Genomic DNA, 15,631 nt, shown 5'->3' with positions numbered 1-15,631 from the left:
AGTCAGAAACTGTGGCCAATGGGAGCTCCAGGGGTGGAACCTTTGGACCGGGCAACACGCAGAGCTGCCTGGCCACACCTCCATGTAGGAACCAGAGTTGGGGACATGCCACTGCTTCTTGGAGCTGCTTGAGATAAGTGCCACCTGAAGCCTGTGCCCAAACCCCTTGTCCCAGCTCTGATCCCCCTCCTGCCCTCCAAACCCTTCGGTCCCAGCCTGGAGCACCCTCCTGTACCCCCAATCCCTTATCTCCAGCCCCACCCCAGAGCCCACACCTCCCCCTGCACCTCAACCCCCAATTTCGTGAGCATTCATGGACCGCCATACAACTTCCATACCCAGATGCGGCCCTAAGGTCAAAAAGTTTGTTGACCCCCTGTACCAGAGTAATGAAGTTTACGGATCTCAGAGAGAAGTTATCAACTAGTTGATAAAGCACAGGCCAAAGCCATCTTTTTTCAGCTATGCTGAGGCCTCTGCGCCTAGTCTGCAGGAGCATTTTGCACACCAGCCCTCCCTTCGGCCCCGCCAAAAAAAATGGTGCCTGCGGTTTTTCCATCCCCAATGAACAGATGGTGCCAATCTCGGTAGCCACATATAGAACTTGCACTCTTCATTCTTCGGGGAAAACCGAACACCTCAGGCGGGAACTGGGATCCCTGCACACGCAGGCAGACACCAGCCTGCCCCAGGGCTCAAGGCCAGAGAAAAGTGTGGCAGGCGCCGGGGGGGTCTGGACAGGTGCAGGGGGAGCCGGCGGGCTGGCCCGGAGCGCTCGCATCGCGCACACGAGCCGCCCCAGGGCTGCGCCACGGGCGGGGGGAGGATACAGCGCCCGCGCCGGGCCCTCCCTGCCTCTGACGCTATCAGCCGGCGCCGCTCGCCCGCCTGAGCAGCTCCGAGGGCTTCTGACCCGAGGCAGCGGCCTGGGCCATGCCCAGGCAGGAGAGAGGCGGCCCCGACACCTTCCCGGCGGCGGCTCCGGCGCAGTGATCGTAACTGGCTGCTCCGCTCCCCCTCTGGCTCGTGTTGGGGCACGTGCCGGCACCATGTGCTGGGGGCGCCGGGGGCTCCCTTAGTGAAACCTTCCTCCGCAGAGCCGGCTGCGCCCCAGCTGCCCCAATGGACACGCAGGGGCCGGCGGAGCCCAATGCCGCAGCGCACAGAGACTTCTACTGGCTCCGCTCCTTCGTAGCGGGAGGTAAACGCCCTTCGCCCCCTGCTCTCTGCCGGCAGAGGCCGCGGTGAGACCCCTGCTGCTGGGCACCCGCCATGCCGCTGGGGCTCTGCGGCACTAGGCTTTGCCCTCCCCCTTGGTGTGGCCACCAAGCCCATGATAAAAACGGACATGAACCCATTGGCTGCGTGTTGTGCCCCAGGGGGCCCCTGGGCACAAGGGATGGGGGCGGTAGCATATGGGGCCCGCAAAGTGTGGGAAGTGAACACCTTTGGCATAGGAGAGGCATGGTGTTTGTTATATGGGGAAAGAGATAAGCGGCTTTCATTTGAAGAACCTCACATTGTGCCCTTCTGCCCCTGTCACTGATAGGGAAAACTTGGGTCCCAGGAGATTAAATGACTTGTCCAAGGTCACGTGGCAGAGCTAGCTGTAAACGCTAGGCCAGGGGTTCTCAAACTTCATTGCACCATGACCCCCTTCTGACAACAAAAAATTACTACACAGGAGGAGGGACCGAAGACCAAGCACAAGGGCTTCTGTAATCTTAACTCTGGGCTATGGGGCTGTGGCTTGGGCTTCAGACTTGCTGGGGCCAACACCAGCCTGGGTGGGTAACGACTAGGGTGACCAGATGTCCCGATTTTATAGGGACAGTCCCGATTTTTGGATCTTTTTCTTATATAGGTGCCTATTACCCCCCACCCCCGTCCCGATTTTTCACATTTGCTGTCTGGTCACCCTAGTAACGACCCACTTTGGGGTCCTGACCCACAGTTTGAGAACCCCTGCCTTAGGCCATGCTCCATTTTATACTCACCCCAGTGATCATCTAGCTTTCAGAGAACTGTCAAAAAATGGTACTTGCCAAGGAAATAGTTAACATATTGTATATAAAAAGAACAGGAGTACTTGTGGCACCTTAGAGACTAACAAATTTATTAGAGCATAAGCTTTCGTGGACTACAGCCCACTTCTTCGGATGCATAGTCCACGAAAGCTTATGCTCTAATAAATTTGTTAGTCTCTAAGGTGCCACAAGTACTCCTGTTCTTTTTGCGGATACAGACTAACACGGCTGCTACTCTGAAACCTGTCATATTGTATATAGGTTACCCTAATGTTGTTAGCAACATCTGGTGTGGCTTCTGTTGGGGGTGGCAGAGGAATATGTTCTAATAGGTCTTTTTCATAACTACTATCAACCCAAGAAAATGAGACAAACTGCCTTTTAATTCCTTCTCTAGGATGATTAGTGTTCTTAAGGATTGTGAGAGGATGTTGAGAATCATGGCCATAAACCTTATCTCCCCCACCCCCCAAAAAATCATTACAGTATAGTTATTTCATTTCCAAAGTGAGTTAAATTAACATGCAATAAAATGCCAGATAATTTGAACCCCCCCACACCAATTTTTGTGTGTGGATGCAAGGCAGTTTATTCCCCTTGAAAACTAAAGTTATTCCAAAAAAACCTTTCTCATGGTACACAAGACTTTAGAAAAAAGAAATGGCCCCCAATGTCTTGATCCTGCCAGCTAATTAGTATGCATGAAATTGCAGGATTGAGATCTAAATGTTAAGTAGGATTCTTTGACATGTTTTAGCATTATCTAAAAAATTAGATTGGTAAAGACGGTTGGAGTCTCTTAAGTGTTTATGAGGTTTTGGAGACCTGTTGGTGCTAAACATAAAAATTTGAAGGAAAGAAATTTCAGAGACAACATTGCTTTAGTATTGTCTCTTTACAGCCCTTTCCCCTTGAAAACTGGATCTTTCTAAAGACCTGGTTGGAGTCAACAGAACTAACTAGTAGACAGTTTTTTATATTAATATTCTTTAGAATATTATAAATAAATGGTGTCTTGTGAGGGGACAGTTACCTGTATGTTTCTGCTTAATACAGCTTGTTTAATTCATGCACATACTCCTATTTGTATGCTTTTCAGAATCAGAAAAGATCATTACCTAACTTCTAACCAGATGCTGAATGCTCAGGCAACCTCATTAGCACATTTAGGAAAGTCTCTTTTTCATGTGAATGAAATATATTGTGCCTGTAGTCGTGACTTCTGAAAAATAAGGCTATTTTAAAAAAAGAAAGAAAAGGAGGGAAATATTAGAAAACGCTCTATGGAGAAAACACAGACTTATATCCCACACAGATAGGTCCTCATCTCTCATCACTGTTTGTAAAGTGTCATAAAGATCTGTCTACCTAAGTTTCTCATTCTTCTCTCATCACCGTGAATCTTAGTTTCTAATTGTTATATGTACCAAATATTATTGTTGAACCAGCACAGAGCTTGACCATGGAGAGAAAGCAGCTAGGATGGCAGAGAAGTTGAACTCTGTAGACTTAAAGAAGAAAAGTAAAAAGAGGATGGGAAAGTTAAAATAACTTGCTGAATAACTGCATGTGGTTGTTGGGGGCATTCAACAGCTAAGAAGAACGGTCTTTTAAACAAAATCTAAAGATCGATTTTACTAATTTCACTAAGATTTTTAGGATTTTTTGTTTTAAATTACATTTTTCCTGAAAACGAAAGCTTATTTACTTCTTTAATACTTTAGTTCCTGGGGGGGGGGGGGGGGGGAAACATTGTTCTATTTAAAAAGAAAATACGGTGGAGAAATACTTGATTTAGCTGTTGACATGAACAACTCAAACTTCCCCTGTTGTTGTTGTTGGTAAGGTGTTGCAGGATGTTGTGCCAAAACGACTATTGCACCATTGGATCGAGTAAAGATTTTACTGCAAGCTCATAATCACCATTACAAACATTTAGGTAAGATGGCTACTGTACATTTTAAAAAGTTTAAATTTTATACTATTTAGGAAAGTAGTGTGACTTCTACTTACCAATATGATTGCTGTAAACAAATGCAATGATTGGATAGGCAGTTGCTTTTTATGAGCACAATTTCATTGTCTGCTTGCTGGATTTGGTAGGTCTGCACACAGGGGACTGTAATTAATGCTATGAGATTGTTTATCCAAGACCAATGTTCATTCAAAAAATGTGTTTATAAACAGTGAGATCCTGCAAACCTTACTCATATGTGTAACAAGACTAAGAAAGTGGAGCTACTTGGACAATTAAGGAGTGCAGGAATTGACATTTCATTTATGTTTTTTTCTTAAATGACTGTGTAAACTCCAGATTAACTACTGTAATTCAAAATTATTCCCAGAACAACTGTAACACTGCCCCCTTCTGCACAGATTAGAATCATTGCATGGATGATGCCTGGATATTCTTGCACAACTTCATTGAGTTGCAGGCACACAGTAAAGCACAACCTTGAATTGGATGACTTGTTCATGTAAAATACCAATTATAAATCACATTAACTTAGAAATCCAAGAAATTTTGTTTAAAAAGAACATTTGGCAAGGAGAAATACTGAGTTATAATACAATATTGAAATGATTGTGCTTGATATACAAAAGAAGAAGGGAACGGCAGGGGCACTCGACTGCAATAGCTGAGTCTGAATATGCAGTCTAACAATCATAAGCTGAAATAGCTGCATGGTTGATTCTAATATTCTTCTTATCCCCTGAATTTTTTTTTTTTTTTTTTTTTTTTTAGAATATGCAATCATCAGTTTATACGTTCAAATCAAATTTCACCATACTGCGGATGTGTGATTTGATACTGGAGTACAGGAATGACTTTGATTTGAATTAAATGCACATTTTAATTAAACATTCAGCAGAAAAAAAAAGGTGGGGAAGGGAGAATAGGTGAAAAATGGATATAGAGAAGAAAATGTTACATAGGTTCAGTTAGCCAAAATCCATGTTAAATATTTATACTGTCTCTTAATGTGTGGAGTTAAAGAAACATGGACCGCATGACATGTATCTTTTAAAATAAAAGCAGTTTTCAATAAATGGTTATTTTTTGAGGGGGAGGAGGGAAATTTTAGCCATGTCAAAAGTATTTGTTCTCACTGAAGTTGTAGCAAGTATGAATTTCTAAAACTAAACCTTGTGAACATGAAGAACCATTCTCCTGATGTGTGAAAAATGCCATCCTTTTTGTTTGGATAACTAAACAGAATTTTAGCAGTTTAAAAAAAAATCACTTTTGGGCAGAGGACAAAGATAAGAAACTTCAGATCAATGAGTAAATATTTGTCAAAGTCAGTATTAAAAATTACATCTGAATATGAAAAATGTTTACATATTACAAATAATCTTTACAGTTAATTGAAAGATGTGAGAAAATATTTCTGTTTTTTTTTATTTGTTTAATTTATGCATTTGATATCAACTATGTATAGTATAGAGAGGAGGGGTTTGTAGTTAAGGCCCTTCACTGGGACTTGGGAGGGTTAGGGTTAGGGTTAGTTCTTGGTTCTGCCACAGATTTCCTATATGATCTTGGGCAAATTATCTCTTTGTAATTCAGTTCCCCATCCTTAAAATGGGGATAATAATGCTGCCGTTTCACAATACCCCTCTGGGATAATAAACTCATCAGTGTGTGTTAGCTGCTTACATACCATGGTGGTGATGTTGTAGTAAAGTCTGTGGATAGTTTTTTTTTTTTCTCTCTTTCACCTTTGTAGTCAGTTGTTTATTCCCTCTTTGTGTTCTACACAGCAGCGTTGGAGAAAAATAAATTTTAAAAATAGGAAAATGATTGTAAAACCACAAATTTTGACAGACTCAGAGGCAGGTGTAGTAAATTAGTCACTTTGTAATTGACTAGATTTAAAGTTATCAATGTCGGTTTTAACTTGTGTGCTGGTAGTGTCCAGTTTTTCAGTATTTCTCTGGGGGGATGATATCACATGGAATAGATCTCCCTCCTGCCAGGTTACATTGCCCCAATTCATGGGGCATCAAATGCATAGATTCATAAGGAGTTTCCACAGAACCTGGGTGATAAGAAGGCTGGTGGAAATAGGCCCAAATCTCCCTCCCTTTGACCACATTTGGGCATTGAAAGCTAGTTTTCTGCCCTCCACACTTACATAAGAACAATATGATCTGGCCTTAGTTATATGCATACTGTCTTATTGTCAGTAATACTTGCTGGAACATTTTTTCATTGTAACTCTGTTAAATATCTTTTTTTGTATTGATGACAGGAGTGTTTTCTACATTGTGTGCTGTCCCCAAAAAGGAGGGTTACCTTGGGTTGTATAAAGGAAACGGGGCAATGATGATTAGAATATTTCCATATGGTGCAATTCAGTTTATGGCATTTGACCAGTATAAAAAGGTAGTTTGATTTATTTTGTTTCCTTTTATGGCTACAGTGAATATAGTTTTAAAATGATAAAATAACATTAAAATCGTGTCATTAACAAGCTCCCCCTTTTTTCACATTGGCCTGAATTATGTATTAATCTATTCATTTAAAAAAATGGGGGCATAAGTGAGACTATTTCCACTTTTGCTATAAGAAAAACGGTTCAAAATTTTAGTTTACTGTGTTTGTCTCACTACAAACAAACTGAAATATTTTTGAAAATAAAGCACTCTTGAACCTGCTGCTGGCCATCGTGCTAAAAAAGTGGCCCTCTGATTGTAAAGAATGTAGCGGCTCAATGTAAAATGTAACGTCTCTTTGTTCTTTTTAATACTGTATAGAAAGGTTTATTACTTTATAAATCAAATAGTTCATTTAAATTTGAAAGACCTCCTGTGAGGGCTGGTGAAGCCTATATTTGACCTGCACCGTCATCACAAGAAAAAAATTGGCTCTGCAGGATAAAATGCAGTATTTTAGGATCCCACAAGATCTGTGAATTCTCTTCTAGTGTAGTGCATTTACTGCTCCTGTAATATTGGAGCTTAGATATTGGTATAAGTGTCTACTTGAGAATTGCTTATACTCAATCAAAATTATGCCTTTACTATTGGAATTTAAAACTTCAAGGGTCAGATCCAACTTCAATTGGAGTCCTTCCATTGGCTTCAGTGGATTTCAGTGGGAGTTGTGTTGGCCCCTGAACATGGCTGTGAGGGCTTCTTTCTCAAAGGAGCAAATTCCGGATGGCAGATATTTTGGGGGGAGGGAGAGGAACTACCTGTAGCCAGTTTCAGATGTTTAAATATTTTTTTCCATTGTAACTGCATATTTTAGCTCTCTTTGGAAGCTGTGAGTAGTTCAGGAGAACTTTGAGAGTCCTATCTTCTTAGTCAAAAACATTTTTTTAAATCTTTGTATTTTATGTTGTGCTATACACAAGAATACATGCCATACTTCATAGCAAAAGGGCTTAAGAATCCCAGAGACACCAGAGGCCAAATCATGAGGTCTTTCCTCCTTTTGTCTTAAATTCTTACTTAGATAAATTCCCACTGATTTATACTGATTTGAAAATAGAGTGTAGGCTTGAGGTAGATCCTAAACTTAGTCTCAGAATCTGAGAATTCCACTTGGTGCAGGACACAGATCTGATCAACAGTGAATTTCTTATTAGGAATATAACTGTCATACAATACTAGATTATATCTGTAGTTCATCTAGTTTAGTATCCTGTCTGTCAGTGCACATTAATAGATGGTTCAGAGGAAGGTGCAAGAAACCCTATAGTAGAAGATATGAAGTAATCTGCCTATGAGGGAAGTTTCTTCTTAACCCTCACCAGTTGCTTGACTTATGTCAAAACACATGAGGTTTTATATCCCTTCCAAGACTCTTATTGTTTATTTTAACCAGTATTAATATTAATATAACATGGGCTGTTTTTGCCTATATAAATTTCCAACCCTTTTTTTGAATCCTGCTAAGCATGTGGCTTCAATGAACTCTTGTGGCAATGAATTTCACAGGCTAAGTTTGTGGTGTGTGGGAAAACTATTTCCATTTCTCAATTTTAAATGTGTTCCTTTTCAACTTCACTGAAAGTCTCTTTGCTCTGTGTTATGAGGGTGAATAGAAGGCCCAGTCTGTATTCCTTGTACATTATTTTTATACTTGTATTGTGTCTCATCTCTAATGGAAAAAGTCCCATTTTTTTTCAGTCTTATCAATCTACATTTGCTGATATAAAAATATTTTCAGTACAGTGGTATACATGACAAATGAGTATAAAAAAATTATTGAGAAGTGCTACCACTTCTTAACAGAAATTGAGCATTCTGTTTTTCATTTGTAATGTCCGATAGTTGCTAACACACACTTTGATACAGTTATTATACAGTATTTACAAAAAACTCTGATATGCTTCTTTATCATATATCATGTGACTTATTACTGTTATAAAACTTTTTTACTTTGTAGCTAATAAAGAAGAAGCTTGGAATTTCTGGGCATGTGCACAATTTAATGGCTGGATCCATGGCAGGTACAGATTTATTTTCACTTTCAAACACCACTTATTTTCAAAGGTAAATATTGGTTTAGGGCTTAGGTAGTGTTTCTTGAAATAAAATGCCACTGTAAGTCCATATACAACAAGAGGTCTACCAAAAGACTTGATAGGATGAATATTTCCTTTGGAAAAAATTGTTTTTAATTAAAATAAAACTTTAAAGAATGTAGCAACTTAAATTTTGATTGTGTAAAATCTTGTTAAAACAATATTTTTTTTAAACCCAAGATCATTAGAAATGCTTCCCCAAATATTTTTATAATTACACTGAAATCATCTGTTTTTAATCAAATAAACAGTACTCAAAGCATGAAAGTGAAAATAGATTAATTGATAATCATGTCCAAGCTGAGAGAAATATAAAGGAAAAATAGTGAGAAACAGGATTTTAAAAAATTAATTCACTTTTAATAATTTAAGGTGGTTTAGCAACATTTATTAAATAAATTTCTTAATTTTCTTGATTTCTCTCAGCTGCTTAGGCATGTTTGATTTAATATATTTTTCTAGATAAGAGAGACTTCTATATGTCTGCCATGTTTGTGAAATGTACACCATTCACAAGAAGGACATTAAAAATAAAAATGCTCATCTGTTCTGCATTTCTAGTATGCATGTATGAAGAACCTGCTAATATAATTACAGTACTAAAACTGTACTCCTAAAGGGCATGTAAATTTTGATGCATAGTGTTGAAATTAATACCTTACCTTATGACAGTAAAATACAGTATCATACATATATAGTATAGAAAACGTTAAGTTGCAGTGCAGAATTGGCTCCCCAGCTTGGGTACCATAGATTCTAGTTCTAGTATGGGTATAGAAAGATGTTGGAAACCAACATGAAATGGAGACCCTATTTTACAAGAGGAGACTAGAAGAGCTTGGCTTAGTTAGTCTAGCAAAAAGAAGGCTGAGAAGGAATATGTTTGTTCTCTATAAAGACATCAGGGGGCATAAATCAAAGAGGGAGAACTATTTAAATTAAAGAAAAATGTTGGCACAAGAACAAATGAGTTTAAACTGGCCATAAATAAAATTAGATTGGAAATTAGAAGAACGTTTTTAACCATTAGAACTGTAAGGTTCTGGAACAGCCTCCTAATAATATTAGTGGGGACAGACTCCTAATTAATTTTAAGATAGAGCTAGATAAATTTATCAGTAGGATTGTATGATGGGGTTGTGTGCTGAGATAGGTGTGAGAGGCTGGGCTTGGTGGCTCAGGGAGTATACCTTCTGATCCTATCTCTTATGTTCCTAAATCACATACTTCAGGATTTCAGCTTCACTTGCAGGGGTCAGATGAAAATTTTGTCCTCCCAATTTGTTTGTTTTTGTTTTTCCCTTTCCTCTAAAGCATCAAAGATGGCAACAGCTGGAGGTGGGACACTGGATGGGGTGGGCTGGTGCTCTGAGATGGTATAGAGAATCTTTTGTTTTAGATGCCTGGCTGGTGGCTCTTGCTCATGTGCTAATGGTCAGAATTTAAGGGGTCAGAAAGCAATTTTCCTTCAGGTCAGATTGGGCTCTTGGGTTTTGTTTTTTTGTGTGTGCCTTCCTCTGCAGCATGGAGGTGCTTGCTAGATCATCTGGGTATCTCACCAAATCAGTTCCCTGCCATTGCAGGGACCTTGGGCACTGTGCACCTTGGCCCCTCCTGTCCTTTGCCTATGTCACAGAATAATTCAGTTTCCTGAGTGGTGTAATACTTCAATCTAATCTGGGTTATTGGGCTCAATACTGGAGAAACTGGGTGGGGTTTAGAGGCCTATGATGAGCAGGAGATCAGACTAGATGATGTGGTGGTCTCTTCTGGTCTTAAACTCTATGATTCTGAAATGGGTGGATTCTTTGGACCTTCGTATGATCCCTGGCCTTATATGATGATTCGGAATATTGTCATGGAATAATTCTCAGCATGTGCAGTCTTCTATCCTTTTTTTTTTCCCTTCAAATTAATCTGAGTTCTAACAATTATTATGGTATTAGAAGAACTAACAGTTGCAAGCTGTGAGTGTAAAATATGAGGAATGAATTTTTATTTTTCCACTCAACCCAAAACAGCTAAAGATTCAGTGGGGAGGAAAAGCTAATTATTATTCCTACCTTTATATGAAGAGGACTTAACATTGATTGACATTTTCCACATAGTCATTAAATGGTATTAAATAGGTAGCTTTTGTTTTTTAAAAAATTGACTAACCGTGGACTGCTGACACTATTGCCTTCAATTAAGTGGAAAAGAACCTCATGAAATAAAGGGTTTTTCTCCTCTTCCCCCCCCCCCCCCAACTGAACAAACAAACAAAAGAAGAGCGAACAAAAAGAAACAATCCATAAAATCCTAAAAGCTAACAAAATCTGTTTGGCAAGACATGGTCAAGAACTTGTCTGGCTTTATACAGCATGAAGTGGAATAAAAGCTTATCTTTCTCACCCTACTCTTAGGGAAACATGTTTTCAAAAGCTTATTCCCTAGTTTTGCTCTACTAGTTTTAGGAATGTTGGGAGTCCTTGTGTAGATAGAGCTACTGCAGCTGCAACCATTTGAAGCACCATGTTGGTTAGACTACATTAACTCTTTTACTTGTATTACAGTAGCACCTTGAGACCAACCAACTATTGTACAAATACTAGCATAAGAGACAGTCCCTGCCACAAACAGCCTAAAATCTAAATAGACCAGATAGAACCAGTGGTTCTCAGCCAGGGGTATGCAGAGGTCTTCCAGGTGGTACATAAACTCATCTAGATATTTGGCTAGTTTTACAACAGGCTACATAAAAAGCACTAGCAAAGTCAGTACAATGTAAAATTTCATACAGACAAAATGAGAAAGTAATAATTTTTCAGTAATAGTGTGCTGTGACACTGTTCTATTTTTATGTCTGATTTTGTAAGCAAGTAGTTTAAGTGAGGTGAAATTTGGGGGCACGCAAGACAAATCAGACTCGTGAAAGGGGTACAGTTGTCTGGAAAGGTTGAGAACCACTGCAATAGACTAAGTGAGGAGCGGAAAGGAATATAACACACATGCAGAGGGAAAGGAAGGGGTGAGCATTGGAGTGAGGGTGGCAAAGGGTCATAGGAGAAGGGAAAGACGAAGGGTGTGAGCATAGAAGGCAGTGGAGTAAGGCTGAAGTGAAGAGACTGTGTATGAAGGTCTAGAAGGGAGTTGGAGTAAATGGCCATTTATCACAGAGGAGAGAAAAAATTGAGCAAAGACTCGACAACATTAGCGTCCTAACTGTGCCAGGTGCAACCCATTTACTTCTGCTGGCTTGAGTCTCTGGTTGGCTCTGGGGGAAGCATGGCACTTCACGTGCCCTGGTACCTTTGGAGAAGGGGTTTTCTCCAGCATCCCTGGACTGAGAAATGTGTCACAGGAGAGGGTAATTCTGCCTGCGCCTCTTCTCCCTTGTGATGCATCTGTATGTGCTGCAACTGCTTCTGTTAAGTTGTGTTTTTAAACACTGGAGATGTGGTAGTCCTGTCTAGCCAGGGTTCCCAACATTGCTAATGTTAGTGGGACTAAATCAGTGTTAGTAAAATGATGGGAAATGGAACATATTTCCTAATGTACGCAAGTCAAAGGTATCCCTCTGCCATCTGGAGAAAAGTAGTGAGGATGGGGGAAGTATGAGTGAATGCAATGAAAAAAACCATTGTAATGCATATATTCAAGGAGGCCGGGTTAAAGTTACTGTGGAGACTTTAACTCTGAATTTCCTGACTCTTTTGTGATTCAAATTTCAGCCATAACACTTAATTAACAGATAATTGCTTTATCATTTCCTTTAAGGAAAGAGAGAATTGGTTGAGAGGATAGAAAAAATGGTAGATATTAGAGAATTGTTTAGAGAGAAAACAAAACAAAGAACCCCCTACACACACAAACTCTCTAAAAGGAAGGATTTTGAAAACAAAGCCATTTGAGTTCTCCAAAAGTAAAAACAACTATACTGAAGCACAGAAACGTGTTTTCCCCCTACTTTTGATAAACTATTTTTGGCTGGAACAGTAGGGGGAAACACTGTGCTTCAGTATAGTTGTTTTTAGAATAATTGTTGTTTTCAGAATAATTCATGTGGTATAAGAGTAAGTATAAGAAACTTTAGCCCATCCGCTAATTTACAGAAAGCAACTGAAAATAAGGGTTTACAATGAAAGTGCCATCTCAGTATTAACTACACCATCCCTATCGCTGTTATCATACTAGGATGAAGGTACAATACAAAAGGAACCATTTAGCTAACTTCTTGAGATGTAAGCAGTTTAATTATATTGTACAGGTCTATGAACTGTAGAATTTCCTGTAACTTTCTTGGGCTAGGGAAACTTTGTGACCTGCCTGACAGGTCTGCTAGACTTCCAACTATTTTCTCATATGTACTGTTGCTACAGTGAAAAAGAATTCCTTGTGCTGTAGTCATTGGGTTCCATTCATGGTTTAAAAATAAATTTAGCATGGGTAACTTCGTCCAGTCCGCTACACTAGTGTAAGACTGTACCTTGTGCTTTTTGTGTATTTCAGGTTCCGTTTGAACATTCACTAACAATATAGCCAGATGGGACTCCCTTTGGTCTTCAAGTTAAACTTGTCATTAGAAGTCCTATATTTGGGGAATCCAAAAGAATTTTTTCGATGTAGGTGTTTTTAAAAAAAAGAAGGTTCTGCAGTTTTTGTCTCAGTGTAGAATGATGGAACAATAGAGAATAGTAGTTTTCCACTTGCCAGGAAAAAAATATTTTTAATCAAGGCTGGTGTATATGCAATACATACATTTCATAGGCACAATTCTCCTTCAGCCTTTCTTTCTTTGCTCTAGAGAGATGCTTTCTTTTTTCCTCTTTAAACTCCCATTTGACAAAGAAGGAAGAGTAAGAAGGTGAAATAATGGTAGGAAATCCTGAACAGAACTAGAAATGAATGCTTGTACAGCAGATCTCACTAACAGCTCCCAGGTCCAAACACCACTGGGGAAACAAAACGGAGAGTTTGAAGTAATCCCTGTTGTGTTTCATGGCTTTATGTTCTTTTTGAAGAAGTGGTTTCTTTCAGCAAAGAGGGAGCAAGTTGTTCTATTTTTACAGGTCAATGCTATGCTCTGACTGCAAATCTCAATTCCTGCCTCTTAGCTAGGAAGTATCCTTACTATTTCTAATCACATCAAAGAAGAAGCTGTGGAAAAGATGTTAGCCTAACTCCAGATAATTATGGATAATTTGATCAGCTGTCAAATTTTGTATTGTGGGCTGAGCTCCAACATCTCTATGGTCTAATATTTAGGCAGTAGAGATGAAATTAGACCCTAGAATTTATGCTGAGTCTTTTCCTTTTGGCGTTCATTGTCACAGTTTGGCCCTTGAATCTCCCAGAAGAGGTAGTAGCTATTCTAACTCAAAAAAGAAATATTGATATTTCCTGCTGTATTTCTGCCTACAGAAGGAGTTTTCAACCTTTTTCTTTCTGAGGCCTCCCAACATGCTATAAAAATTCCACAGCCCACTTGTGCCACAACAGTGTTTCTGCATATCCAGTAGACTGAAAGCTAGGGCTGGTGTTAGGGGGTAGCAAGCAGGGCAGTTACCCAGGGCCCCACACCCCAGGAGGTCCTGAGACGCAAACTTACTCAGGCTTCGGCTTTCAGCCTTGGGCCCCAACGAGTCTGTTCTCTGGTTTATTTTGGCGGACCCCTGAAACCTGCTTGCAGCCCCCCAGGAGGCCCCGAACCCCTGGTTGAGAATCGCTGGCCTAGAGGAACAGGGATTAGTGTCTTTCTCCCACTATTTACCATTGATTCCCAAGAAAACATGGAGATTGTGGCCCACACTGGATTTGTTGAGTCATTAGGTCTTTTCAGAGTGTACATCCTTTGTCAAACTTTGTGGCTAGAGGACTTCATAAAAAATATGTAAAATATGGGTCTTGTTAAGGCCTTTTCACATGCAGTTTTTTGTACTCCTCCATTCGGAGTTTTCCAGATTCAGATGCTGTTTGGATTTAGGTTTGGCCACTTGTGTGCACCAAACTCCTGGAGGTTCTGTTGGCCAGTCTTTGTCTGAGGAATATGCATCCAGATTTACCTGGATGACTGCCTGATCAGGGCAGGGATTAGATAGTCCATTTCCTCAAATATAACGGCTTTTTTGTGAACTGTGAAATCCCTTCTGGATAGGACTCAAGTTACTCCACCTTGGAATAGTGTTAGACACTCCATTAGGGAAAGTCAGATGTTGCCAGATGGACTGTAGTCTGTTGGGGCTTGTTTTTGGTAGTGCTGGTCAGTTGAGACTTTGCAATTTACATCAATTGAACCCTGGGTGACACTGCCCCAGAGACACTCCTCATGCAGATGCCTGCTGTTTTGTCAGAAAAAACACTCCACACTCTCTGAAAGGTATCTTACTCTTCTGCAGTGAGTGTGTTATTGGGAGGATAATCCAGGGGGCAAGAACCTTTGGTTCTCTGACTTGAGAAGTTTAGATTGCATAATGACCAATGTCAGCTTTCTGAGATGGAGAACCAGTCTGTGGATTCTTTACAAGCTCAGTTGGAAAGTTTCATTCAGCTTACTACAATTTGAAGAAACTTCTCTGGAGAAGTCACCTTGTTCTGGTAATGTATAGAAAGATGATGGTGCCTATATACTCATGATATCACTACGAGTATGCAGTTCCAAGAGGAAGCCAGTCTTCTGCCAATGTGTAGAAGCTTGTTCCCCCCCTTCAGGACTTATTTATCTGCTATGGCAAGTTAATTTAAATGTTGATTTGTTTAGCAGGAGTGAGTGGTTCCTGCAGAAAACCGTATGAATTTGTGTTTGTTTTTTTTCCCTGAAAGGAAATAATTACTGATTTTTGTCACTGGGATGTCACCAAAGATGAACACCCGAGTTTTGCTTCTGATGGTTCAGTTCCTTCATAGGTTGGGGAGTGGAAGCTTAACTACTGTCCTTTGTAACCTGAAGATTTCATAAAACTTGGCCGCAAAGTTGCAACAAGAAAATGCCCCTTCTTTGAGCATTCTAATCTCAAGATCATCAACACCTATGCTTCTAAGATGCTAAATAGAGGCCTTCTGTAAAATTAAATACTTATTGTAATA

At 40.0% G+C, this 15,631-nt stretch overlaps 1 protein-coding gene across 10 annotated transcripts in view; it reads left to right on the top strand.

Moving 5' to 3' along the window:
* The first annotated feature begins 738 nt into the window (after positions 1-738).
* Positions 739-15,631, top strand: part of LOC101938843 (solute carrier family 25 member 16) — a 66,475-nt gene continuing 51,582 nt past the window's right edge. The window contains exons 1-5 of one of the 10 annotated variants that reach the window (XM_065553454.1): positions 739-1,201; positions 3,874-3,966; positions 6,284-6,417; positions 8,428-8,491; positions 13,058-13,170. In XM_065553454.1, the coding sequence (XP_065409526.1) occupies positions 13,092-13,170 (79 nt within the window). In that variant the 5' untranslated portion in view covers positions 739-1,201; positions 3,874-3,966; positions 6,284-6,417; positions 8,428-8,491; positions 13,058-13,091. The remainder of the gene's footprint in view (positions 1,202-3,873; positions 3,967-6,283; positions 6,418-8,427; positions 8,492-13,057; positions 13,171-15,631) is intronic. The other 9 variants (XM_065553456.1, XM_065553455.1, XM_065553451.1 and 6 more) reach the window with 9 other exon arrangements.

Source organism: Chrysemys picta, chromosome 7 (genome assembly GCF_011386835.1).
Source record: "Chrysemys picta bellii isolate R12L10 chromosome 7, ASM1138683v2, whole genome shotgun sequence".
Classification (NCBI taxonomy): domain Eukaryota; kingdom Metazoa; phylum Chordata; order Testudines; family Emydidae; genus Chrysemys; species Chrysemys picta.
The sequence above is the reverse complement of the archived record's forward strand: the minus strand, read 5'-3'. Positions and strand labels throughout refer to the sequence as shown.